This window comes from Semicossyphus pulcher, unplaced genomic scaffold, assembly GCF_022749685.1.
Source record: "Semicossyphus pulcher isolate SPU_LCO1_2020_fin unplaced genomic scaffold, fSemPul1.0.p SCAF_14, whole genome shotgun sequence".
Taxonomy (NCBI): domain Eukaryota; kingdom Metazoa; phylum Chordata; class Actinopteri; order Labriformes; family Labridae; genus Semicossyphus; species Semicossyphus pulcher.
The window spans coordinates 29,685,661-29,713,226 of NW_027211648.1; the positions used below are offsets into that span (position 1 = coordinate 29,685,661).

Here is a 27,566-nt window from a genome sequence, read left to right on the forward strand (position 1 = left end):
GGAAAGACGACCATGTGCACTGAAAGATACAATATACACACTTAACAATGATTCGAACAGTAAATCATTTAGTATCTGTGGCAGCTGCTGTGTACTACATGATTTACAGTCACCACAGTGTCTTCCTCTAAATGAAGTGTTGCCATGATAACCATGTTGGTTCTTTTCCTGTTCTGGTCAACTGTCAGAGGCCTGCTGCTCAACCACCTGCCACACCATCACCAAATCCTGTGCGCCATGATGGTCCAGTCCAAACCGAGCCAAAACTGTTAACACACACTGTGCATGTGCACCAAACATGCAAACACACAAAAGAAAAGGACGATCAGATGAGAACTTTAGCAAAGTTAATGGACAGCATAAGACTTTGTGGTTGTCAAAGTTATGAGTGAAAGAGAAATGGGTTGTTGTGAATACTTCAAAGATGGGAAATGGGTTTCTGTTCAATTGTAGACGATCCTTCAGCATTACAGGGTCAGAAATGTGTTAAGAAAGTGAAACTATCCACAGATCTGGACTCTTATCATGAATCATGGGGAAAACTGGATATCTGGGTTGAAGGCACAAATAAATCACAAAAGAGAAATCCGGCCAAAAAATAAAGAATCTATTTTTGTTTCTAAAAAAGATTATGAATGTAAAAAAGTTAAGTTTGCTTTGTCTTCAAGCAAAAGATTACTCATATAAAAAGTGATCTTTTACCAGTAAATATTAAAAAGAAAAGCTATGAAAATGATATGAAAATGGCCGGATTTGTAATTGCTGGATAGGTGCAACATGTTTGTTTTTTTTACTTTCTCGACTCGTTTTGATTATTATTGTTATATTTTTGTTTTTTACAGAATACAATTCTACATTTTGAGAAGCAAACGACTCATTCGACAGACCACCTTAAAGTGGATCCTTTTTATTTTACATTTCATAAAGCTAACTGAATAAAAAAAATGTGAATAATAAAAAATGTGGTGGCATTCCTTATTTCCATTATAATGTAAACAATTCTTACAGTAGATCAGAATATAAAAAGGTAAACATTTAAAACAATCTTGTTCTCGTGAACCTTTAAGAAATGTCTGGTTTCAGGAAGACAACAAAGACACACTTTTGTAATCTGATTTTAGTCATTGACATATCACAGTTAAATGTTCATTTCTCATCAGGTTTAGTTCATTTTTAAAGGTATGTGAGCTGTCTACATCTCACTCAGTTACAACACCCACCCTGAGTTTATCAGGGGGAAAACATGAGTAGAACATGGAAAGTCCAATAACATCACACACCACCACTTGTCTGACACTATAAACACTGAAACACTGACAGCCAGTTTGTGTTACAGGGATTTTAAATGTCCGAACTTGATGCTGATCCAGGCTTTGATATATTCCACAGCACCTTATTAAATGTGCAGCTTTGCCTCAAAGCTAAAAAAAACTCTCATCTGAAAACTGTCAAGTCATCATTCCTCTCTCCCGCTGAAACACAGAACGCCTTTGAACTCAGAGGTCTGAATTATTGACAGTGACTGGCCCACAGTTTCCTCAGTTAACTCCACGCAGCTCACTTCATCGTAGCTCTGCTCTGCTGCAGAGGGCACGGCCGCGCGTGTGTGTACACTGCACCAGAGAGGCTTCATAAATGATTTACCAGCTGGTTCTCCCTCGAAGCTCCAGAGGAGACACAGACAGAGCAACACCTACCCTCTGATGGAAGCCTTTGAGGAATGCTCTCCATGCTAATCAGATGCTACTTATGGCGCTCTGCAGTGGTTTTGTATGCAAACATGGAAAAAAGTATTTTTCTATTTTGGATTCGTTGATGTTGAGGAAAATAGATGTAGAAAGAAAACATAGACATGCATGCCGTGTGGGAGCACAGCCACTCTTCGGAAAAGCCAATAAGCTTCACAATATGAAGCAACCATTCATGTAATTATTAATCCAGAGATCTTATGGCTTGAAATTGGGACTTTTATCTTATTATCTGTTAATCACACAACACCTTGTCCCTACTTTACTGAGTGATGTGCTGACAGGAGCTGTAATGACGGCCAATTTCTCATCACAATCTGCTTGCCAAGTACATTTACACATACAAGGAATTTGACACCGTATTGTCATTGCTTTTAATGTTGTGCACAGAAATAGATCACACAACACAGCTGAGCAAGTAAAGTTAAAGACCTGACTGTTATGTTCTAGGGTGTGCGTAAGAAAAAGAATCGCACCAATGACATGCGAGTCGTGTTTCTAGAAGTGGTAAAAGAATTCCCTAGATATCACATCCAATGAATGTGATGCATGCACATATGTTTAGACGTACTGATATAACAGATGTATGGAGAACACGTTATGCCTCTGGCCATGGTGTACAGCAACATATGGACATGTTCAGCATCAGTGAGCCCATATGGCATATTGCAAAAAGGAATGTATACGTTAAAAAATGAGGTTACAACAAACAGACAAACAGAGCAGAGCAAAAGCTTTGAAAACAACATTACTGAAAGATAAGGAAGCAGTGGAGCAGTGGACACCATTTTGAACCACTAACTGGCTTGTTCACAACAGAAACCTTGATACTCTGCTGTATCCAATTTTCACATTAATTTGAAATAAAATCTTTATTGCTGTCCATTGACAACTTCTTACTTCTGTCACCTATCAAATAGTGCATAAAAAGAGGTGTTGTCTGTTCTACTGTTCCCTTTAATGATGTATTTCCACAAGATCCCCGATTGTAAATAAAATACAAGAATGAATCTTAAACTTAGGCCAAACAAAGTTCAGGTTTTGTGAAGTTACGTGTTACAAGTTCGTGCAGTCGAAAAGATTGGAAACAGCTCTCACCTGAGACCATAGAGCACGGTTCCGTCCGGGTGCAGTCTGATCATTCGGTTCTTCACTGTCACTCCATGGACGAAGGACTTCTTGTCATTGATGAAGTAGGTGTCGGGGACCCACAGCTGGTCTGCCACCCGGTTGTCCAGGGTAAGGTTCAGAGGGATGCCTGTGTAGGAGAGGCGCTTATCTCTCCAGGACTGCTGGAAGTACATGGTGATGGTGTAGTCCTGCAGGAGTGACACAGAATGAGACGACGTTAAGCACATCAACATGACTCATGGATATCCCTGTACATGGGTAATTTCCTGTGTGCTGTGTTCTTTTCTTCTTCTAGAACTGTGAAGACAGATTTTAGTTTAAGATCTTCTGATTGTGACATCAAACCCTGAAAATATTGGAGACGTTGTATGTCAGTAATGGAGTAACCTTTTAGCTTTAAATGGTAACTACTCAACTTAAATCTCAATAATTTTGGCCTTTTGTTAACCTGCAGAATGATATTCCGAGTGGATTAACATGAATTAGGGAGTTCCCCAAGGCTCAATCCTTGGGCCCATTACATTTTTATTTACAAGCTTTTGTAAGACCAAATACAGTAAAAAATAATAATAATAATGATAATAATGGCACACACATCACCTAAATGTACCTTATTCTACTGCCAAGTGAATAAAGTCCTGTACATGCTCCCTGTAAGTGCGCTGAACATATCAATCGATGGATGCGTCTAAACATCTGTCAGCTCAGCGCAGAGAAAATTGAAAAAAAACGTCTTTAATGCAAAATAAGAAAGACTGAGAGTCAGTACTCATCACAAGTCTGTGTCTTTGACAACCACTGACAAAAAATCAAATACAGACACGCACATCCCCTACTGCGGCTGGATCCAAAACAATCACGTATGTCAAAAAAATATATAAAGATCAGCTCGAAACGTCACTTTGTGTTGAAGAAAACCCTTTACTGGAGCTTCCTGGTGTGCAGGGCTTTATATATTTTTTTGACAACCACAGACTCATAGTTCACCTTAATAAGTGGGACTAATCAATAACGAAGTTGGTATTTTGTTATTTTATGATCACAACAAGAATTTGATGAATTGTGTGAAGCCAAGACTTAGGGTGTATTCAGGCATCATCAGTACCATTCCTTCTCCAGTAACTTTGTCTGGATTAAGTTTGTTCCCACTTCCAGCTACATGAGGCTGACTAGTGCCCAGTTTGATGTCCTTTAAGCTACTTCAGGCTTGGCTTGGTTTGGCGCCTGGATCTCTCGCATGGACACCTCTCCATCTGTGTACAGTGCACCGTATCGAGCAAGTTACAAGTTGACTAAAATCTGGGCGACTACAGCAGCAGGATAAACACCAAATAAACAGATTTTACTGTGCTTTCGTTGCCTTTCACACGTCAACAGTGCGCTGAAATAACTAAATGAAGATGCAGATTTGTAAAATTCACGCTTTGTCAAATCAAAGGGGAAATTTAAAAATGCGTTTTTTAAAGGAGTCAGGAGAATATCAAAGCTGTATATTATATATTATATGCTCGAATCATTTGTGTCAATGTGCACAAATCAGTTTCTTTGCATTGACTTTGAATGTAATCGCGCCTTGAGAGATTGGCTTGCTCTTGATCTAAACATACTTTTATAAAAACTAGTGCAGCAGTTTACTCCTGTAAAATTCATTATTCATCACAGTTAGTAAATGTCAGCTTGCTCTTAGTCAGTTATTTTTCTGTCATGTGGTCCCCTGGCTTTTACCACCTACCACAGAACTGAGGCTGCTCTCATTAGGTTCACATGGGCTGATTCATTCTCATGTTTTAAAAGAAGACTTGAACAATGTCAGACATTGTCAGAGATGATAGCACTGAACTCCTGATCCTTCATTGTTTTTCACATGAGGGGAAATTAGTGCAGTGGGAGAAGTTTTATACTTCAGCAGGTCCAGCAGGAACGGGCCTTGTTTCTTGTGAAGGACTCATGCGTGGGTATGCATTATGATTCCCATGAGGGAAAGGTCCACTCCAACAGAATCAATTAAAAATACTCTTTGGGGAGGCATTTACAGAATGCAATAACATCGAATTGTTGTTGATGAAGTGATAACTGCCACACAGATTGAAACATTGGGCTTTGATAGAATGCAGATGTAAAGAACTGTATACTTTAATTGGTCTCTCCGGCAGTAACAGCCAATAAAGACACTGCAGCAACAGAATCTGCCGCTCACCCGGCTGGATGTGTCGACTCAGTGTAGGAGTGTTATGAATATTTTGTCCACAGTGAATAATTTGGACTGCTGCAGAAACACCTGAGACAGAAAATGTGCAGATAAATCCCTTCAAGAAAGCATCTGGACTCACAGAGTCCCTTTGATCAGCAGATTCCCAATATGCAAGGACTCGGATCACAGCACAAATAAATACAAGTTTATACTTTATTCTCATACTTTGGAAACTGTCACTTGCCAGTTATTTTGCAGCTTAAAGTCGAGCTGAAACGGCATTTGGAGAGTATCTAGCTTCCGTATCGTGACGTATTTCCGAGTGAAACAGGACGTGCAGGCGGGACATATCATTAGAGGGATTTGATTTGATCGTTGAGAAGTGGGCGTAGACAGACGTTCTCCACAGCGCAGTAGCTAGCTAACTGACCGAGCGTTCTTGGTGCTCTGCAGCTAAATGTTGCAGATTGATTGGTTGAAATTGTTTGGCGCTAAAGTGTGAAATTTAGTTTTACCGGGAAAAAAATGATCTGATTTTCTGTATTTTTTTGGCCTATATTGTCAAATAGATGCACACTATTACCGGGGATGTGATCTAAAAGGATTAAAATGACATTTGTCATTTCACCTCGACTTTAAGCGGGGTACACACTAAAAGATAATCAAGTCGATTTTGAGCCTGATTCCCCCGTCAGACAAAAGTAAACAAACATGATATCTCCAGATGTTCCTGTGCTGTGAGGGATGTTATGAGTGATTTTACTTCCCCCAGTCTGCTCGGGAGAATGTCGTGGCTGCACTGATTTCATATCGCAATTATATTGCATGTTCAATATTTATCTGATATCCTGTTATGTGGGCAGGACCTCGAGGACAGCCGAGCACGCTCTCTCTGGATTGTCACGTGGAACCAAACGATAGCCAGTTCGGAAGCAGGCTGACGGAAGACGCAATTCCTCCTGCCCGTCGTCCGCCATGTTTGGTGTCTTGTTTGACCGCGAGAGTCAGGGCTTTGTTTATCAGAAAGCCCTGACAGCTCACATAGAGGCAACGACAACCAGCTAATCACAGCACAGTAGTACCAGCCATTCACAGAGCAGAAAGCAGTGGTAACGTATGGTTTGGAAAGATCAACGCTGACGTGAAACTGCACACTTCTTAGTTTGCGTATGTACCTAATCGGGAAAGAAGGATCAACTGCACATGTGCTTTGTTTTGTATCGGCCACTCAGGTCCTTTAACAGCATGTCGCCAGGTTTGGAAGAGAGACAACTCGGCTGTGTGTGTGTTGGTGTTGCTGTGTGACAGCAGGAACCTTGTGTGTGTCAGTGCACAGTTGAGGTGTGCTCCATGATTCACAGCCTGGCCTGTCATGGGGCAGAGAGCCACAGCTTTCTCTGCAGTGTCAGAAATAACTTGTTCCAGCCGCAGCACAGACTGCTGAGGTGGATTATGTTGTGTAACGTCACTTCTTATTAAGCAGCAGGAACAGTCAGCGGCCTGCTCGCTCCAATTCTCTCCACGACTCCTTAGAGAGCCGGGGCTGCCTCCTTCACCTGTCCTTCAGTGGCTCCTGTCACCACATCAGCTCCTGCTGCAGGCCTCTGGTCAGCACATCCACCCACTCTCAGACTCCTCTGTGACCACTCCTTCTACTACACGTCTTCATCCAATCGCAAGTTATGACAGCTCATTTAATATGTCAGAAGTATCTGTTTTCTGACCAGTGTTACCACGACGATACAGCCTCCTGTGTTCTTCCCCTCTCTGAGTTATCTGACAGCTGTCTCCTGCACCACATGATACATCACAGCACACCCAATAATTATCTACAGTGATGTGTAAAATGTCAATAGTGCACAGTCAAACAACTCGGGGAACATGGCTTTTCAAAATAAAAGCATTGATTTGAGTCACTATTAGCTAGAAATTGTGGTTCAAAATAAGATGCACGTTTGTTTGTGACGTCAGACATTTTATGTCCATTCATGCTACGGCCTCAACAAATTTTATAATATGTGTATTTTTCCTATATTTTTTATTAAACTGCAAAAGGAACTTATTTTCACTTAAGAAATACAGAACAAGTTTTCTTTGTAAGAGAGTTGGCTCGTTGCAGCTCGAGTTAGAGGCCACCCCCTGATACGGGACCCCTTGCTGGCTAGTCGTGACTTAACCTTGCCTCCAGAGCTGTGTGAGTGTGATGGTAGTGAGCTATATTTACCACCACTTTCACAGGTTTTAATTAGTTAAACAATTAATTCCATCTGGTATCTCCAGATCAAAATGAAGAAGAAATGTCATCACTCTAAAAAAACAGCAGACGGCCCCGGCCCCACTCTGAGTCAGGAGGTGGATGGACTCAGCAGGAAGCTTCCTCGTGCACCGAGGGAAATGTGATGCGATCGCTGTCAATAAAATGGTCTTTCTTCCATAAATGTATCGAGGTGAAAACGGTGAAATCAGCTGTAAAAAAGTACACAAAATACACACTTCCATTTATTCATGTGATGAGCGTGACTTGGAGGTGTGGAGATTATCGGTGCTGATTTTATACTTTATTATTACTGCAGAATTTAACTGTGTCATAGTCTGCTTTTTACTGAGCCCTTCGTTAGCATCCGAGTCAATCTTTATGTTTGCACCTGCTCACAATGTTCCACATCATGTCCCTAGAACAGTGACACCCTCCTGGCCATTTGCATACTGCACATTTGTGGGTGATGTGTTAAAAGTCTGTGAACATGCAGGAAGAAAAAGCAGGTTCAGTGTAAAAGAAAAAGGCTGATTATGAGCTAACAGGAAGCAGGACGGCGCACTGCCTCAAAATCTGTCACTGCAAAAAAACATGAAAGAAAAAAAGCATAAAAAATCATGTAAAACAAAAAAAGTGCTTCATTCATTTATGGAATTTAGATTAGCTCCTAAAAGCCCTGCAGGCGCTCACATGAAACACTCCTCGCCATGCTTCAGTTGACTGCAGGTAACCTTTGCAGAGAGCTGCCAGCAGAGTGCTGCACACTGCTCCTCTATCGAGCTAATCTGAGGTGCAGAGCTGCTGTTAAGATTCCACTCACAGCTCTCTGGCTTTCAGCATTCGTTGCAGTTTGTAAAGATGCTTATTGTGCATTTCCCAACAAGCCAGGGGGAAACAAACTTTCTGAAAAAAAGGAAACCATGTTCTTGAGGCACATCTGAAAGCTTTCCCTCAGTGGTCAAAGAACAACACGGAGACAGAGAAAAGGCTGGTTTAAGCTCAAAGACAAACACTGGTTTACTTTACTAACCCGAGTCCTCAGCTGACGGATCCCTTCACCTTAGCCTTTAGCTAGCTTTGACTTTTCTGATAGTGATTTGAAACTTTGCTGATCTGCTGTGCTTCTTTAAAAATGCTCTGTGTCACTTGATTTTATGCATTTTATAAATTCAATCTTAATTCTCATTTTGTTTTTACGAAATGGGCTGACATGTTACATCTTATGCATATTTCTTTTTTTTTTTTTTACTACTTGCTTTCACTTTCTATTCTGGCTGCACGGTGGTGCAGTGGTTAACGCTGTCAGCTCACAGCTAGAGAGTTTGAATCCCGGTTCGGACGTAGTGGGTCTTTCTGTGTGGAGTTTGCATGTTCTCCTCCGGCATCAGCGGTAGTAACAGAGGCGAAACAGCGTCTGTGTAAAAAGCCGAACAGTGCCGTGTGTGTGTATTTGAAGCATGCGCTGTGTTTACACCTTGTGCATGTTTTGCGTCCGCGCCACCAGAACGCTGTAAGAACACACACTGGGGCGGCTTAACGCCGGCGTTGCTTGGTCCAATGTAAAATAACAAAGGCTGCATGACGGCGGAGCGTCATTACTGCGCTGAGGCGGAACCGCAGTGTAAAAAGGGCTTATGTGACAGCCCTGTGATTGACAGGTGACCTGCCCAGGTGTAACCCCTCTCGCCCAATGACAGCTGGGATATTTTATTATTGTACTCTTTTTTTGCTTTAATTTTCTTTCCGGCTGTTTTAATTTGCATTTATTTCCCTTGTTGTAAAGCACGTTGAGCTGCATTTCTCTTATAAAAGGTGCTATTATTATATTATATATTTTGTTATTAAAAGCCGTCCATCATGGACCGACTCTGGATCACCTGAAACCACATACCTCTACATTAACAATAGCAAGAAACCAGCCTTTCACTTTCCCCTATGTAAATAATGTAACAGGTCAGTTTGTCTGGTTTTGATTGGAAGAAAAACATGAAAACAAACTGCCGTAAATGCTGCTAAAAATATGAAATGACCTCCAGAGGATGATTCCTAAAACCACCACAGGACAGCGTCTCTCTTACTCATGGGACGATGACCATAAAATGCATCACTTTGTTTGATTTCAATCACTCAAGGAACAAAATGTAACATTTACCTGCAAAGTGTGTAACCAGACAGTGACTGCATGTTTATTCTGAAGGTAAATGAAAGATTTTTGGTGGTAAAACACTTAATAACAGAGGTCAAAGTTTGCGCCCTCTCCTCTGTGGATGTTCTAAGAATCCAGTAAACTGGTTCCACGTTCGGACCCCATCTCGTCACATGAAACCTGCTCAGCAGCTGCACATGCTAAAAATGTTTTCCAGCCTGAATTTTGTTTGTTTCACTTCATTTAACAATTTCTGAGATTTGAATTGCTAAACAAATCAGAGAGGAAGGCGATGATTCATTGGTCTGAAAATAGCACGTTTAAGTCGTTCTCTGGCTGACTTCCTGCTCGACGCCCCGAGACATTAATGGCATTAACAAAATGTAGTGATACAGTGTTGAGACTTGCTTATATAATCTACTGACAGATATTCTGATGATGCAGGAAGCCTTTTCAGAGTGTGTGTGACTTTGTGTATATTAAAGTTTACTTATGAGCTATGTGAATTTCCAGTTCCCACCTTTCTTCAATCCTGCGTTTATAGAATCGATCAGTTATGTCAAATGACAAAGTTTAGTTTCAGTGCAGGAAGCAGTTTGTCCTTTATGCAGCAAGGACTTCTGTGCAATGTTAAAGAGGACATTTCATTCAGGCATGTTGAGTAACAGAAGCAAAGCTGCACAAAGGGAGTCCTGGACACGTCACAGTGACAACACAGTGGGATATTTTCTCCTTCTTCCTCTCTCCCGTTTGCTCCACGCCATCAAATTAACATGATGCAGGGTTTTCTAACAGCACATTATTGTAAACAAACATCGTGATTCATTCTATAGGCAAATGAAATCTCCCCTTAGTCTTGGATCATTCACCTGTTTGTCAAAATGACTGTCAGAGATCAAATATCTGTTTACAGGAGCGGAAGACAAATAAGACACAAGCGTTTCCCTCGGTGGAGCTCTGCAGTAAATCACTGAGTAATAAAACACGTCATTAAGCCATTTAGCCAGCCACAGCACTGTTAGTGACCAGTAATAAACCAGAGATGACCTCTCACAAAGCTGGGATCCAGAGTAAGGACAACCTGTGTGTGTGTGTGTGTGTGTGTGTGTGCGTGTGTGTGCGCGTGTGTGTGTGTTTGTTGTGTGTGGGTGGGGGTAACAGTCCCATTGGGGATGAAGACTTTCTAAGAGGCTATTATTAGAAGCAGCTGATCCCCACAGCACCCATCGGTGTGGCACGTCTGTGTTTCCGAGGCAGAGCAACCTTAACGTGAGCTGAATACGTTAAACAGATGAGCTGTGCTAAAGCACGGTGGCAGGGAGAGGCAGAGCTGCAACGCTGCTGCTGCTGCTGCACCACACTGCACCGCGCTCACAGCCGACAGAACATCGGCAGATCCCTCACTTTGCTTCCTTTTCCTTCCTGTTTAAACTCGTAGAAAAGACGATCTCTCTGCAGCTATACCTCTTCTCTTGTTTGTCCTCTCTGTGTCTTAAAATCTGCTGTACGTACCATTCTCCGTCAGGATTTTACTGCAGCAAACAAACAAGCAGCACAGCAGAAACCCGGTAAAAAAGCCAAGCTGGCCCCACTGCAGTGTGCTGCTGCCTGACCTAATTCTTCCATCTCTGGGTGCAGCTTGAAAAACATCATAAAGAAAGAGGTCGAGAGGTAACAGTGCAGTCCTCCTGCAGCTGTCTTCAACTTCTCATGTGAGAAAAACTCATTCAGCAGAGCTCGGCCATTATAAGGGACACTCTGACACCTTACAGATACAGTGAAATGTCTGTTTATGATGAGAAAGATGTGAGGAACGTCTGCAGCTGCTCCCAGCTCTAAGGAACTTTTCAGCCTCGGAAACCTTGTTTTTTTGATTATGGATTTTTGATTTTTTCATGTTTTGTGCATGTAAACCTCGTCTCCTGCTTCAAGCAACCTTAATAAATCCTGCTCTCTTTAACCAGGTTTCTGATCATGTGTTTGCTGTGAGCAAACGTAGATTGTTATGTTGAGTCACATTTGTTTAACAAAATAAAAGAGTGGTAGATGCTCAGTTAAGTCTGACAAACTGGGTCATACTGGACTGCTGAGGAACATCAGTCGTTACAGAACAACAGTTTGCTGTGACGCACGTCAGGCCTCAGTTTCTTTGGGACTAAAAAACATCTTAATCCCTGGTTTTAAATGGACTGTGTTTCTACGGACCGGAGCCTGCACATAAGGAAGACGTTTTTTCTGCTGTTGTGTAATGATATTGAACAAAGTGTCTGAGTCAGCAGGAAACCTCATATATAATCTATATTACGATACCACAGGGATGTACACAACTCTACTGCTAATAATAATAATAATAACCACAGACGCTGACACTCTGTTGTCTTCGCTGTTGCCAAGCCAACCATCTTGCTCCCATCCCTCCCTCTGTTTCCATGCCAACTGCAGGATGCACTCACATACAGGTAGAAAGAGACGATTCAGTAAAAGTCAAGGTTCTCGCAGGAGTGAAGACAAGGACACGAGAGATGATTCACTCGTCCAAGAAACAAGAGCACAAGGAAAGTTTGAATGCTTTGTTAAAGCGACTGAAGGATTTCAGGGTTGGCTCTGTTCTGCACCATTTGGTGGGGAGTTAATTTTACCATTAATACAGATCCTAAAGTCGAGCTGAAGATTAGTTTAATTGCGGCAGCTGACTACATTTCAAGGCTGGAATGATCACGTCCTTTTACACTCCATAACCAAAGGAATGACCGCTCTATAAGCAACTCCCTACAGCAACATTGCTCCAGTTATTATAAGGCCAGAAAACCCGAAGGTTCACAGGCCAAAAGAAAACCTTGGAAATAAATTGGGCAAAGGCCATTAAGAGCTTAAAAAGGACCTTAAATCAGCAAACATATCAGGATCTGGGGTTCAGCTCAGTCGGCAGGCGCTCCATGAACGGAGGCGAAGTCCATGATGAACAGGTCGCAAGTTCAACTCCAGCTCCCGGCCTTCTGGTGCATGTCAGCCACACTCTTTCTTCCACATACTTCCTGTCGCTCGTCACTGTTCTATCAAATTAAGGCAAAAAGCCAAACCAAAAAAATAATCTGCTCTCTTTCTGCTCCTGGTTTGTAGTAGTTGTAGTGTAGTTGAGCTCTCTGTACGGCCTTAACAGTCAATTTTGCAGGTAAGAGAAACTGACAGAAAGAAACTGTCACACTCTGGCTGATCTCCATTTAGAGATTCTACATAAAAATGGACAATCTGTAAGCGCGACTGGATTATAGTACGGGTTTAGGAAGTGTTCTGGTTTCCGTTTGTAGTGGGTAAAGTATTGACTAATCACGTATCAGCAGGCTGCGGCGTATGCAGGACAAACAGTCTGTGTGGAGAGCAGAAGCAGGTGGAACGTAATCCACCGTAATGACATCCCGGTTCCCCTGACAACGATTTATCTTCTTATTAATCTCTATAAACAAACATCTGCAAACAAATCTGCTTGACGCTGTGTCATGAAAGCCGTTCAGCGTTTAGATTTCCCGACTTCCTCGAATGCCTCAGAAATGATGGCTCCGCCCTCTGTCTCATGTTAAAGTAGTTTTCTTCTCCTCTTGAGGACAGACCTGACAAAGCTTCATGTTGTTCCTAATCTGCATCATGATGTTGTTCTTTCAGCAAACTGAAGAGCCGTTAATTAAAGTCGATCACAAGAGAATCTGTTTCTGTTTGGGCTTCATCCCGCTGCAGTAAGCCAGAGTGCAGCCTCTGTGTAACTTCCTGTTTACAGTGAAACTGAGACTCAGCACAGACAGATGAACGGGCGCTCCTCCGGGGGATGGGACGAACCAAGAGATGACAACGTTTATTTAGCAGACACATCTGGAGGGAGAATTTACCTTTACTTTGATCTGAACACACGGTCGCTTCTCGAGCTGCTGACTGGACTGTAAACAATGCAGCGCCCGGAGAAGGACGTCTTGGCTGGAGTCCTTATTGCTGAACTGGAAATACCCGACATGTTCACTGCCCCCAGAGGATATATCATCGTCAGATGATCGCCGATGGGTTCCCAGAGTGCTCTCTGGCCATGTTCTTACCGACAGTTTCTCATGTGAGATTTAAACCAGGATATGAATCAAAGTTAACTTTAAGGTTTTGCACTTTTTGACGGTGGTTTAAGTTTTATAATGTGTTTGTTTGTCTCTCTGAACCTTCAATAACCAAACTGCAGTTTCGTCCAGCTGAAGAAAAAACATCTGCCATCTATAACATTTTCAGTTTGTTTATTTCATCTGGCGTTTTATCTTATTTGAATTTATATATTCTGTCACCTTGTACCATGTTTCTCTAATAAGCTGTTATTGAATTGAATGTCTCTGTAAGGTTAAACTGCCCACACTAATGTGGAGACTTGGAGCTGTGTGACCCTGTTGACCTCAGGTCTGAATGAGCTGTATGAAAGCAGGTCACATCCTGACATGTGGATATCTTCAGTGCTGCGATGAAGCGCCGTCTGCAGAGCCTCACATATATTTTAATCCTGAGGTGGTGCTGGACACGTCACTCAGCCAGCTGATCGATAACAGCTGCTGGGAGGACACAGAGCAATAACACACGGCTCTCTCTAAATACACAGCACAGTCAGGAGGGAGGCTTTTCTTCTATCTGTTCTTGTTCTGACAAATATCATCAGTTAAACTCTAAAAAATAATTAACTAGATAATCTCAAGCTTAAGATGTTTTATGTTGCTTAACCTCCTCGGTTTTCACCCAAGTAACAACAACTGGGCCGGAAAAAGCACCAAAAGCTGCAGTTCCTCTGGTGTCCACTTGAGGCTGTCTCCAGAGTGAGTCAGTGCCCATAGAGCCCCATGTAAAACTTAGCAGCAGAAATAAACATGTTTACAGCCTGGTACAAAAACTGTTTTGGTTTTTATACGTCCTTTCCCGATATATTATAACTGTACTGTAAATTATATGAAGGTTCAAAGTTATGCATATAATTTGGTGCGTGGCTTCTTTGAGCGACAGGTGGTAGGTCTGCTAGGTGTCACCTCAGCTAATTCAGTCCCTGAACGTAACCTCTCGGCCGTGTTTGTGTCAATAGGAGATTTTTTTCATGACAATATCAGATAAATAATATGTATTGTACTAACAGACCATCCATGAAATCTGTGCTCCTGTTTTTCATAGATTTAAATTATTAATATTTAAACATGTTAGCCCTAATTAGCATGCATCTCTGTCTTTGCTCACCATACCTGGCTTGTTAGCCAGTCAGTGTTTGTCAGACAAAGATATATTTGTGGAGGGCATGGGAGTCAGGATTTTTGATGACTTTTCCACACAGAGATGACGGGCAGGTGGGCGGGCGATCAGCTCTGTCCAACAAGCTCTCTTAGCTTCTTTAGTCTTGTAAATAAAAAACTCTGGTCAGCAGCAACCAAAACAAAACTCTTATTCTGTAGGAAACATGATCGGTTTATTTAAATTGTCGAGTAATGATTAAAAAAATGCCAGTGGCTTCAATGGCTTTAAATCTGCTGTCGACCAACCAATGGGAGACGTCCCTTATTACTACAGTCTATGTGCATACTGCAGGATTGAATATGAGTCGTATTGATCTATTCAGCCAGAACATTAGAGAGCCCTAATATCAGGTCTGTAGATGTAAACCCAAAGCATTGACAGGTGAGTAACTAGCTCATATTTAGATTGATTAAATGACCAATAATAAGCAAAGCTATAAGATCTACTGTATTGACGACCATGTAATGTTATTATCTGGCTGTCAGCATAATGCAGACATAGCTGCTGATGGGGCTGAAGGCAATGTGCACATTTTCATTAACAGCTGATTGGCTGCTTATTACTTGTGCTGAAGCTATTGATTGACTTTGGCAGCAGTGAGCATTCACAGCCTCTGGGACGGTGTCTTCTATCAGAAAATGTGTCATTAAAAACACAGCAGTCAGAGGACTGGTGAGGAGAGGGCTCGAGTCAAAACACTGAGTCAGACGGATTCATCGTGGTTCACCTGATATCATCAAAACACCAACCCAACTGTTCTCGGGAGCTTCAAACACGCTTTGAAGCAGCCCTGGACCAAAAAGAAAAGCTTTATTCTTGTTTGAAAGTTTGTCATTTCCTAAACAACAAACAAAGATGTAGATGACTCATGTTGCACTGCAGGGAGTAATGACTAATAACTCGTAACTAATTTTGTCTAGAAACGCTTGCCAGCTTCCTACAGGCGCCTCGGACCAACAAGCTAGCTAAAGAGTTAGCATACCAGGCAAGCCAACTCTTTCTGTCTTCCTGCCCCTTCAGTGTTGTTTGATTTTCTTTCCCCAACATAATGAAACTTTCATAACTTCCTGTCCTGTGCATCTATTCGGAAAAGCAGAAGAAAATCATTTTTGTTGACCTTCTCCTTGGTATGCCAAGCCTTTGCGATTCGGGTCTTCACAGCGATTTAGATTAAACACACTTAAGCACTATAGGTTACTTTAAATGCCGATCAATATGCGCAATAATTCATTTTTTAAGGTAAAATACATAAATAGCAATCTGCTGGATTTTATGGAAACCTTTAACACAATGCACAGTACAGCAGAACACAGGGCTCTAATATTCCCACTCGGGAAGTGTCTGAGAAATCCCACCATAAAGGGGAGGGAAGGAACAGTAACAAATTCACCCTAGTACACCAACGATGTGTTCGTCTGGTGAACTGGGTTACTGAAGTTCTTAGCCAGGTCGGGTCACAACCTCTCCTCTTATTCAGGCCTATCCTCCGGGAGTCTCTGCTCCTTTTCCATCATCGCTACGAGTTTTCAAATACATTTTTTGTCTCATTAAAAATGTTTTTATTGTTTCCTCAATCCAAACATTGGTAATTGTGACGTTCATTATTGAAATAATAAATGGCCACAAATATTTTGGATATACAGGATTACAGAAATTCTGCGCCAAACATTCAGGGGGGGCTGCACGGTGGTTAGTGCTTCTGCACAGCTAGAAGGTCACCGGTTCAAACCCTGGTTTGAGGTTGGCCTTTCTGTGTGGAGTTTGCATGTTCTCCCCGTGCACGCGTGGGTTCCCTCCGGGGTCTTCGGCTCCCTCCCACAGACATGCTTGTTAGGTTAATTGGTGACTCTAAATTGCCCGTAGGTGTGGGTGTGTGTGCGAAAGGTCTGTCTCTGTGTGTCAGCCCTGTGATCGACTGGCGACCAGTCCAGGTGTAACCCCGCCTCTCGCCCAATGACAGCTGGGATAGGCTCCATCCCCCCCCCAGCAACCCTGAACAGGATAAGTGGTATTGATAATGGATGGATTTTTCAGGCCCCAACCAAAAGCATCCAATATAAAAGGGATCATGGTACTACCCCCAGAGTTGAGTCATGGTTGAAGAAGAACCTTACTTGGTTCTAGCTAGCATCTTTATTTCTAAGAGTAGAGAACACTATTCTAAGCAAACATTCTGTAATGATCCACAGTGCAATCGGTCCATCTGAGGACACAACCTCTTGTATTTGCAAGGAATTCTGGGATAGCAAACGGATGAGCTCCAATCGGCAGTGTTTGACATTCACAAGACAAATAACAACGTATCTCCAGACATGAATACATGCTGTGCTCCTTTCTGCAGAGAGCGCCGTGCATCATCCAGGCAGAAACGTTGCCACAGCCGATCAGTCTGCACGCTGAGAGAAAGAGCCGGACCTCAGCGAGCGAGCAGCACAACCTCATGTCGCATCACTGTCGCTTTACCTCACCAGCTGCTCCCGTTTCTGACAGCACAGCATGTCTGATGACTAAGGCCAGTACGGGCCTGACAATGATCTGCAATCTCCCTCTAATCTGTTCACTAACTGCCAAGTTCAGTAGTATGCTTCGCAGGCACACAGGCGCTGTCTGCCGGCCTCAAGTCAATGTCAGGGACAAGGTCGCTTCAGTCGGCCCAATGTGACATGACAAACGTCCTCAGGGAAATCTGTAGGAGTCTGCCTCCTCCATCTGACTGTACATCCATACATACACAAGTAGACGGCCATTACTCACAGGAATAAGTCAGGTTGGTCCGTCCGTCGATCCAGCATTTTGGTCCAAAACAACAAGGGCACACTACTGAACAGACCTCTATGAAATCTGATGTGGATGTTTCTGTGTTCCAGAAAAATAATCCTGATCTGATGAAGAGCTTTGATCTAACTCCTTTCCTTTAAATAACAAGCCCATTCTCTGTCCCAAGTCATCAAATACTGACGCTTTCTCACGCTCCTCAGCTTCTCAGATGCACCCTTGTAACGTTTGACTCCTATGTGAATCTGTTAACAGCAGATGGGCGATGACTTTGTCAAACAAGCCACAACTTTCACCAGGACACCAGGGTTTGAGTCCCGTGTGAAAGGGTGCGTCTGTATGAGATGCAAAAGCGTTGTTATCTGAAAACCTGGGGAGAGAACATGTTGCAAAAACACATGAATTTAATCGCTTCATGGTCTCCAGAGGACGACTTGTTCTGTGCTGTGACTCTCTGCACTTTCTTTTCAGAAAGCCATGCCTGAGAGTGCCACAATTTTTTACTTGTTCTCAAGATTTATCAGAGTGGACTGAAACATATTGAGGTCACTCCTGCTCCCAGAGGAGGAACCTTTCTGTTTTAAACACCTCCAAGGTCTTTTCCTCTGATTGCATCCTCAGGCCAACTTTTCATGTCATAATCTAACAGGCAGATTGGCATGAAACTGTTTAAGCACATGCATACATGACTTAGTCAGTGTTGACAAAGGCAAGGCGGAGGCTGGCCCCTAACACTTCTCTGCCTTTAGATTGGATGCTGCAAAAATAAGGAAATGCATTAAAGATTCAAACCAAGCTTTTCCATGAACTACAAATATTGAGCGCTCTTTCTGCAGGATGTTACCACCCATGTCCTGTTATCAGCCATCTTACCTTAACCAACCCAGCCACACAGGCTCTGACATGCTGTCAATCATACCGATATTGACTTTTGTTTACTGTTTACAGAATCTTTCTGTAAAACTCTAAACTCAACGCAACATCCAGAAACACATTTCCAGTCCGCAGCCTTGTGTGGATGTATTAGTCATAAAACAGACACAGCCACATGCCTCGCTTCCTGCCAGTGTTCTCGGTGGCCAGCTGTAGCAGCCACATGCACTTTTGGCAGCTGTTCTCATATTTTGAATTTTGGCTGCGATAACTTTGGTTCTCTCCTCTCAGCAGAGAGCCTCGGGGACATCACTGAAGCTCATTCAGCTAGTTCCAGATAGCTGAAATGAATTTCATGAAGCCGATGCCAGGGCCGGCAGAAGAGTGCTGGTGTGTGTCTCTTCAAAGAACTATCACAAGAAAAAACAGCTGCCCTCTTTTTCCTGTTTCTACTGATTAATAAAACACGTAAATGTAAGTATTTGTGCCACTGAATGCTGTGTTTGTGTGACCAACGAAGCCAGATCAGTCTGAAAAATTAATGCCATAAATTTTTACCAAAAACGTTGAACCAATGGGGGCATAAATCACAAGATTTACAGGCTCACAACTGAGCAGAGAAACAGGCCACATTAAAACATCTAAATAGAAATGTTCCACTTTGAAGTTTCTGCATTTTAAAACTTGTTTTCCAACTTTTGATGCAAACTCTGGTCTCCTGCGTGAAAGTCGAACTACATGCCCGTCCACCACCTCAACAACTCTATGCTGACTTTATGCACTGACACTGAATATTGGTGCTAAACCTGACAGCCTGTTGGCTCAGAGTACCATCATATAATATCATCATGATGTATAAAATCAAAGACAGAATGGATTTAGAGTGAAAAGAAAAGTTTTTGATTATATGTAGCACAATATATTTTATGTTTTATTTGTCTTAATCCATTACTTGACACATTTACACCAGTAAGGCCCCGTTGACAGCGTTGTTTTGAAGTGCTGGCTCTGCTGTGAGGGGCTGGCGACTGAAACGTCAGATAATCTACTTGTATGATAAGATAACAATCTTAAGTAGATATAAAAGACATCTTTTGATGATTGGTCTCCTTACTTTAAAAATGACAGACTTTTACAGACATACCTTTTTCATTTTTCTTCTCAGTTTTCACCTATAATTCATGTGTGTTTAAGTGTGTACATTTCAAAGACTGTGAAAGGTATTAATCAAAGCTTGGCTGTATTCTCATTAGGAACTGTGTTTAAACATCCAGGCCAAATATAGTGTCACTCTGATGTTTATTACCAGAGATACATGTGTTGAGGCAGATGGTGTCCCTTTTTCGAGATGCCCTCATTTTCACTATTTTCAGTTTTTGGTAAGATCCAAAAAAACAACCAAAAAAAACTCATTTAGCAGCAAAACATTTTAATACAACCTTCAATTTCAAAAAGTAGACATGTTAAAGTTATGAAAAACATGGTTATGCTTTCTACTACGTCAGGTGGGGGTATCTGAGAAACGAAGGCCGAAATGGTGCAGAGGTGAATCATCATAATACCGAGGGATACTGGGATTGGGTGGACTGATCACAAGGTCAGAAAGAAAGAAAATAAGTGTCTTTGCTGATCGAGAATCTATTTTCCACTGAGGTGTGTTTTAATTGGGAAGTTGGACCATTGGGATTGAGCTATGGATGATGTAGATCGACATCAGCAGTCTGTCTGATACGGGTACAGTCACAGCTGCCAAATGGGATAAGCCACTAGTTAAAATGGTTTCTGGTCTCCAGAGAAAACCAGCTTTGAAAGCTGTATTTTTTTTTAGACTACTTCAATGATTTAGCATTTCACTCCCACAGTTGCCTCTCTCTCTCTCTCCTTTTGCCACTGTGCTCTAGAAACAACCAACCATGGCACCAGCAGGGGGGACACTTATTTGCATTTCAGTTCAACACCCGGGAGTTATTATGTGCTCAAACAACTAACAGGCGGCACCATCAGTGCAATGGTGCACGGTGAAGCACAGTCAACTTTACTGCAAACTTTTCACTGAGGAATGAAGGTACAATACAGCAGACACGTGACGCAAACCTTGGGAAGGTGCAGTTGGAAGCAGAGAAACATGTTATCTCCATTAAAGCCAAAATGAAATGAAACCAAAACCAATCATCAATTAGATTTAAAGAAACTCAATAAATCACGACACTAATGGCCAATGGACAAGGCAGTTTGAGGCCTTCCTCCCTGTGTGGTGACTTTTTCCTCATTTGTTAAGATATTGATGTTTATTGATTATCTGTCGCCATCACAGAATAGCTGGGATGGTCACGTTAACCCTGGGCACATCAATAGTCAATCACTGGGCTGACCATAGACTGTTAATAAAGAAGGCAAACGTGTCTCCACCAGGAAGTGAAAGTGAAGCTATCATCCCCCCGGACCGGGCGCTGCCATCTTGCTCTTCTGTATCCAGAGTGTGTGCAGTAGAGATCGGCCACTGGAGCCGCAGTATCGACCCAAACACACCTTTACCTTGTGTCCTTGGCGTGTTGGAGCCCTCAGGTGTCCTTGGCATGTTGGAGCCCTCAGGTGTCCTTGACGTGTTGGAGCCCTCAGGTGGGCTCAGTCTGCAGCAGAACAGCTTCTTGTGTCGGTCTGAAGCAGATATTCACGCTGATGGAAAGTTCAATGACTGTAGTGTTAGTGTTAGTTATGTCTCCTCTCGCCGTTCCTCCTCTACTCTGCTACTCAGGAACAGAACGCTGCAGGAGCCCCATTTGTCCACAGACCTGTCAATCATGAGGCCACACCCCCTTTTTATAGCATCAAATAACTAATTAAAAGTAAACTTGTCAGAAAAATGAACTCTTGGACGTAAATCAGCATGATAAGAACTAACTATAATGACAGAAACCATGTTTGAGAAAAATCTATTTGACGTGTATTTTGATTTTATAGTTTGACTCATGTCCCATCTGTTAACATGGAGGAGGCGGGCTTTATGAGTTATACTGCAGCCAGTCAGCAGGGGGCGATAGAGAGGGTTTGGCTTCACTTTTGGGGAGCCGTCATGTCGTCCATCTTTTTATACAGTCTACTGTATGGGGCCAACACATACAAACTTTTAGAGTGTTGAAGGTATCCAACAAGAACAACATGCAAACACCTGAAAGGCCTCAGACGGCCAGCAGGTTTCAACCCAGTAATCTCTTGCTGTGAGGCCACCACCTGTAGTGTTCTTAATAAAACAAGTGGGATTTCAGTGGGATTGAAGAAAATCAGATGCATGAATTGGAGTTTTCAGATGGTATTATAAATGTTAAAATACGGTGTAACTAGCACATCTTACTCATCATACAGCATCTCACTGAAATGGGTTAAAGTCAAGTTACTCTGGTTGAAAAATATATGGTGAAACGAAAAGCTCGACCTTTGAGCCTCGTAACTGAAAACAAAGAGCTGTAAGTCAACCGATGGTCAGAAACACAACATGCCCTGTGAGTATGAAGGGTCCTCTGAGTGACAGGAGCACGACAGAGTCAGTTTGACTTTGTATGATAAAGGTGCAATGAGATGCACTGATGGTGATGGAGACACATTTTCTCCCATCAGAGGTGAGATCAATGAAGTGCCCCCCACCACAGAGCAGTGTGATGAGAGATATTTGAGGGATTGCAGCGCGTCCTTGCAGATGAGAGGTGACTGAGAAATGGTGGCTGCGAGCTGCAAAAGATGTGTCAGACAAAGCAGAAAGTGAGAGGATCAGCAGATAATGAGGGAGGAGAGGCGAGAAGAAGACGTCAGCTGCTCTCTGCATTGCACCTCACATACAAACTCCTCTAATGCTTTTACAGATGCATGCCTTTGTGTTTGCATAAAACCTCCCAGAATAATCCTGCGTTATTAATACTTGGCTCTCATTTTTGTAGTTTTTGTTTGTAGTTAATTTGCTAAGATGAGCGAACAAGGTGACGTCAGTCAACCAAGTCTAACAACCGTTTGTGTAACGGTCATACAATATTGAAGGTAGAAGTAATTCCCTTTTTTATGTCAGTCCGCTCTCGGGATGGGTATCAAGAACTGGTATTTTTTGTACCGGTATGTGATTGGTCAGTACCGAAAGAAGAACTGATAAGCTCATGGACAATTGGTATTTAACATTAACAATATGTTTCATTTAATGTCGTTTTCATTCAGTCATTTCATCCTAACGTAGCTGGCATCCGTCCCCTAGTGATGACGAAGCCACAGGCATCCGGCAGTGATGTTGCATTGTTGTGGTCTCATGCTGGAGAAAGTCTCGTAGGTCTGTCTGGTGACGGAGCAAACGTTCGATAGTTTGGGCTCACTCTACCAAATTTAATTCTGGTGCATCTTCATCATCATCATCTTAAGCTGCGTCTAAAGGGGGTAACACCAGCAACCTCACAAACACATACAAGTTCATCTTTCTATAAATCTGAAGCAGTGCAGTGTGTTTGACTGCTTTAGCAAAGAGGCTAACGCTAACGCCGTTGCTAGTGTTACTTTGCAGCCACCGAGTCCAGGTGGCTCTGATGGTAGTGCTGCAGATGGGACTAGCCAAACTAAAAATGTAGTTAAAACACATGGCTCTTATCAATAAGCCTGTAGTTATTCAGTCACTGTTGTTCGCTAGCTTCAGTTATTAGCACTTCTAAGTTATGTTCCAGTTGAATCCACAGACAGCGTCTGTCAAGCAGCAGCTCCAGCTTCATCTGCAGTGGGTAACCTAAGCAAAAGTCAGAAGTTAAACCCGTCCTCCATCGCTGAACGAGGGAAACTCACACAGGAACAAACCGCAGAATGTCACAGAGCTGTCGCCATGGTTACTGTAAAAGATTAACTTCACTACAGTGGAGTCCAGTTGGTTTAGGTAGCCTACGCTAGTAACTGATAGCTCCCCTAAGTGTGAATTTTGAGTTGCCATGACATGCTTATGATTGTTACTGTTTCTGCATTTACTCTTTATGTTACCAGTTACAACCCCCCCCCCAGAAACACATTATCACACACACTAATAAAGACATGTCTTTATTTTTGCACCAAATAATGGAGAGAGTATCGATAAGAGTATCGCTAAGTGTCGGTATAATATCCTAACATTACCCATCTCTAGCTCCAAAACAATATGAATGTATTTCAATTAGAAGTTATTTTGTGCTCGCAACAAGAAATCCTTTTGTGAAGTCAGTACTGAAGTGTGTGTGTGTGTGTGTGTGTGTTTGTGTGTGTGCAGCTATTTATCCTCATATCTGCATTCTTATTAAGTATCTTTTATTATCTTTCAGTACTCAGTAAATAGTTTACTGAATATTGCAATATATAAAGAACTTGTTTGTTTGCTCTGTGTGCATGAAAAGCTACAGTCTCTGCTCTACAAGTCACAAACTCTGCTGCAACTTTCAGGTCGAGACTGAAATAATTAATAGGCAATCCATTTTCCTTTTGATTAATGAAAGGTGCTGCACTGAGGTGGATTTAATTTGAATCAAAGCGTGTCGTTTAACCAGAAGTGAGGGGAATCAGCTATTAGAATAAAAAGCGTTGATGCCACATGTGCGGCCACAGTGGAGAGGAAGACAATGCCTCGCTAGTGGCCTGCAAGCTTGTAATGCTAGCTCGGCTAAAGCTAAGGCCTCAACCAGAGCAGATAAGTCAGACCACTGCACACACAACAGGAGCGAAACGCTGCTTCTGTTTCCAACTCCAATGTTTGTTTTCCTTCTACCTGCTCCTTGAGTCAAGGCTGACGAGAGCAGAAGAACCAAAACAATACAGCTGCGGGCCTCACAACCAAAACACTGAGCTGAAAGAGACTTCTGTGGAGTTGATGGGGAACTGATGGAGTTACTGATAATCCCCTGCAGGTTTCGTACTGTGAATGCACCCTTTAGAATAATACATAGTCAATTGATCCAGACTTGTGTGATTGAGAAGTTAGAATATTTACGATGGTTAAAAATGTCCATCAGCTTTCATTTCACTCCACATTTCCCCTTTGATCATCTGAAATGGATCAGCGGCCCAGCAGGGGGTCTGGCCCTTATTTTGGGAACCACTGCTTTTTCATCAAGGATCATGAAGAGGCAGAAAATGCACTCATTGATGTTTCACTGACACCGTCACTCATACGTTTATATTTGTCACTTTTAATGTGCAGAAGATTTTCCACCAACAGTAGACGTATGGGATCTCTCTGAAATACTGACACTTTAAATGAAATTCCCCTTCATACACTTTACTGAGCCCACTTTTAAAACTGTTCCCTTTGAAATCAATACCCATCTTACTGTACGTCATGAGACCGTTCAGGCTTCTGTTTCAGCTTGGCTCCTGCTCAAATGGCTTCTTGTGCCAGGAGTTTCCATTAATGAAAAAAAGCGTCCGCACACTCAAATCCACGCAAACATCTTATTTAGTTTGCAAGTTTTCAGTCAGAGACCTCGTTCACGGCATGAAGGAAGAGTTTCCATAAAACACAGAAATAATCTGAGATCAACATGCAAAATGAGGCAGAGCACCAGGGTTCAATCACTGACCATCATGTCATCAATCAATCAAATCAATCAAATTTTATTTGTATAGCGCCAAATCATAACCAGGGTTATCTCGAGACACTTTACAGAAAGAGCAGGTCTAGACCGACTCTTTGTTAAGTTATTTAAAGAGAGGCCCAACATGAATCCACCATGAGTAGCACTTAGCAATATTCGGCACATTGGCAAGGAAAAACTTCCTTTTAACAGGCAGAAACCTCGAGCAGAACCAGACTCATGTTGAACAGCCATCTGCCTCGACTGGATGGGCCGAGAATGGGATAGAAGGAGATGCAGGATAGAGACAGGCAGGTCCTGAACCAATGATTGTTTAAAAGAAGAAGCCTCTTGGTTTAAAAGTGAAGCCGACGCAGAAGCTCCTTAAACATGCATTATTTCTAATAGCCACTAGGGGGCGAGCCAACTGGTTGCCAAAAGAATGTCTGCCAGAGGTGAGCCTCTTTCTCTCCTGATTTATTACCTCAGTAAACATTTTCCTAATAGGTTTATGGTCTCAATCTGTAGTTTTAAATCTTCTTCAACACAGCATGATGTTCATTTAGTGAATTATGCTCCCCTTTAAAGTCAAATAGAAGATACGCAGGGTTTGCTTTCGGGCGAGGCTACCTGTGATTAACTAAAACGATGACCTGCCAATCAGGATAGAGGCCTAACAATGCATTTAAACCTCTCATTTGAACATGCTCAAAAAAAAGAAAGGAAAAGAAAAGAAAAACAAGATGGCGGCGACCAAATTATCAAACCACAGGCCTAAAAACAACAAACCAATAGATTATAAACAGTCTATGACCTGAGCAAGTGACTTTAAACACGTGTAACTTCCATCCATCCCTCCATCAGTAAATCTGCTACACATTGCAGTCCCAGTGATGTCACCTTAAACTGCATGCATTGACACCGGCTGTGTTGGAGTTTCACCGTACTTCCTGACAGTGGAATCGGGTCGGGGCTCTTTTCCCATCAGAACTTTTCACAGCTCAGATTTCAAACTACTAAACAATTCATAACCTGAGCTCACAATGACAGCACGTCATTAACTCCCCAAACACTGCCTTCATTTACTTTACAAATTCACACTGTCGTGTAAAGATGACTTATGTTGGTGCTTTACATGTAAATGATGGGGCATGCCTCGTCCTGATAACTTCCATTATTCACTCAAACCATTTGCAGATCAAAGAGACAAGTGTAAAGTGTTGAAACCCGGTGCTGGAAACCCGTATGACAATCAAACTTTCAGGGCTGAATAAGTGGCAAATATGACTTGAGCTGAAAACAGCATGAATCTGTGATTACGCTCCGGGTGGAGCTGTTAATATTTAAAGAAACAGTACATTGTGACTGCAGTGCTCGGGGCCACTTTGCTCTCGCTTTGAGGCCTGGAACTATAAGGGCACTGCTAAGAGCGGGTACTAGTTTGAGATCATTTTAGCTGAAGCTTAACATGTACTGTGCATTTACTCTGTGTGTATATCGGCCCTTTCTGCCACATGTACTGTAAATAAATGTTGAGCTTCAAATTATGCAAAGAGAAGATGAAGAAGGGACTGGTAGTCAAGTAGGAAAACTGTAACTGTGCATACAAAGTCAATGCAAAGACTGTGAGGCGAATTAAGAGAATGTGTGTGATCATTTTGAGATTCAGATGTGTTCGATCCAAACTCCATTCAAAAAAGGACCATTTTAACAGTAGTTTGCTTGTTGACGTGTGAAGCGACCTGACAGAGCATGAATTAAAATGTTCTGCAAATCTGCATCATGATGTCGTTATTTCAGCACCCTTTAGAGCCATATATTTCAATACATCACAGCAAAATCTGTCTATTTTGGGTTCATAGCGCTGTAGTCATGTGACATGCAAGATACAGTGAAACAGCCACTCAGCAGAGACGGATGAACAGCCACAGCTGAAATTAAACACAGGTCTTTGTTTTCAGCAATTCTGGACTGAGCTGAGCCTCACCTAGCTCGTCACATGGGCACTGGTCAACTTAAAGATTTGAAGTTCAATTTAAGGTAATCCAGACACAGCTCCTGGAGAAGGATGTGGATATTCACCTTTCATGTATGACTAATGCAAATAAACACAAATATCCCAGCATCATTCTCACACAGGGGAAATAAGGCACAACATTTGCTGTTCTTTCGGTCTGAACACATCAGCTTTAAAGATTTTTGTATATGATTAGCTTCGACTTGATTCATCCAGTTAAAAATATCTGGACCTCAGATTTAGCAGCTTCTGAGCGGCGCCCAAATATAGTTCCAGGATCTCTACTTCAAAGCGGGACGAAAGCATTCTCTCAAGCGAGGCAATAAGAGACTTTAAAGGTACATCACAAGGCAGGCATTGGGCTGTATGTGAAGCTGCAGTACAGAAACACCAACGTGAAAGTCAGACAAGAACGTGTTAATAAATGTAAAGCATGAATCTCTCCCTCGGACACACACACGTTCTCTGACCTCACACAGCTCGGCCTGCTAACTCTGATGTGTTTATAACCTGGGTACCCCTGCAGCTGCATTGATACCTGTATTAAGTGGTCAAATCATATTCTGCAGACACTCT

At 42.3% G+C, this 27,566-nt stretch overlaps 1 protein-coding gene across 1 annotated transcript in view; it reads right to left on the reverse strand.

Moving 5' to 3' along the window:
• gabrb1 (gamma-aminobutyric acid type A receptor subunit beta1) overlaps positions 1-27,566 on the reverse strand; it is a 54,153-nt gene that overhangs the window by 25,199 nt on the left and 1,388 nt on the right. The window contains exon 4 of the mRNA XM_069661329.1: positions 2,847-3,067. Coding sequence (XP_069517430.1) covers positions 2,847-3,067 — 221 coding nt within the window. The remainder of the gene's footprint in view (positions 1-2,846; positions 3,068-27,566) is intronic.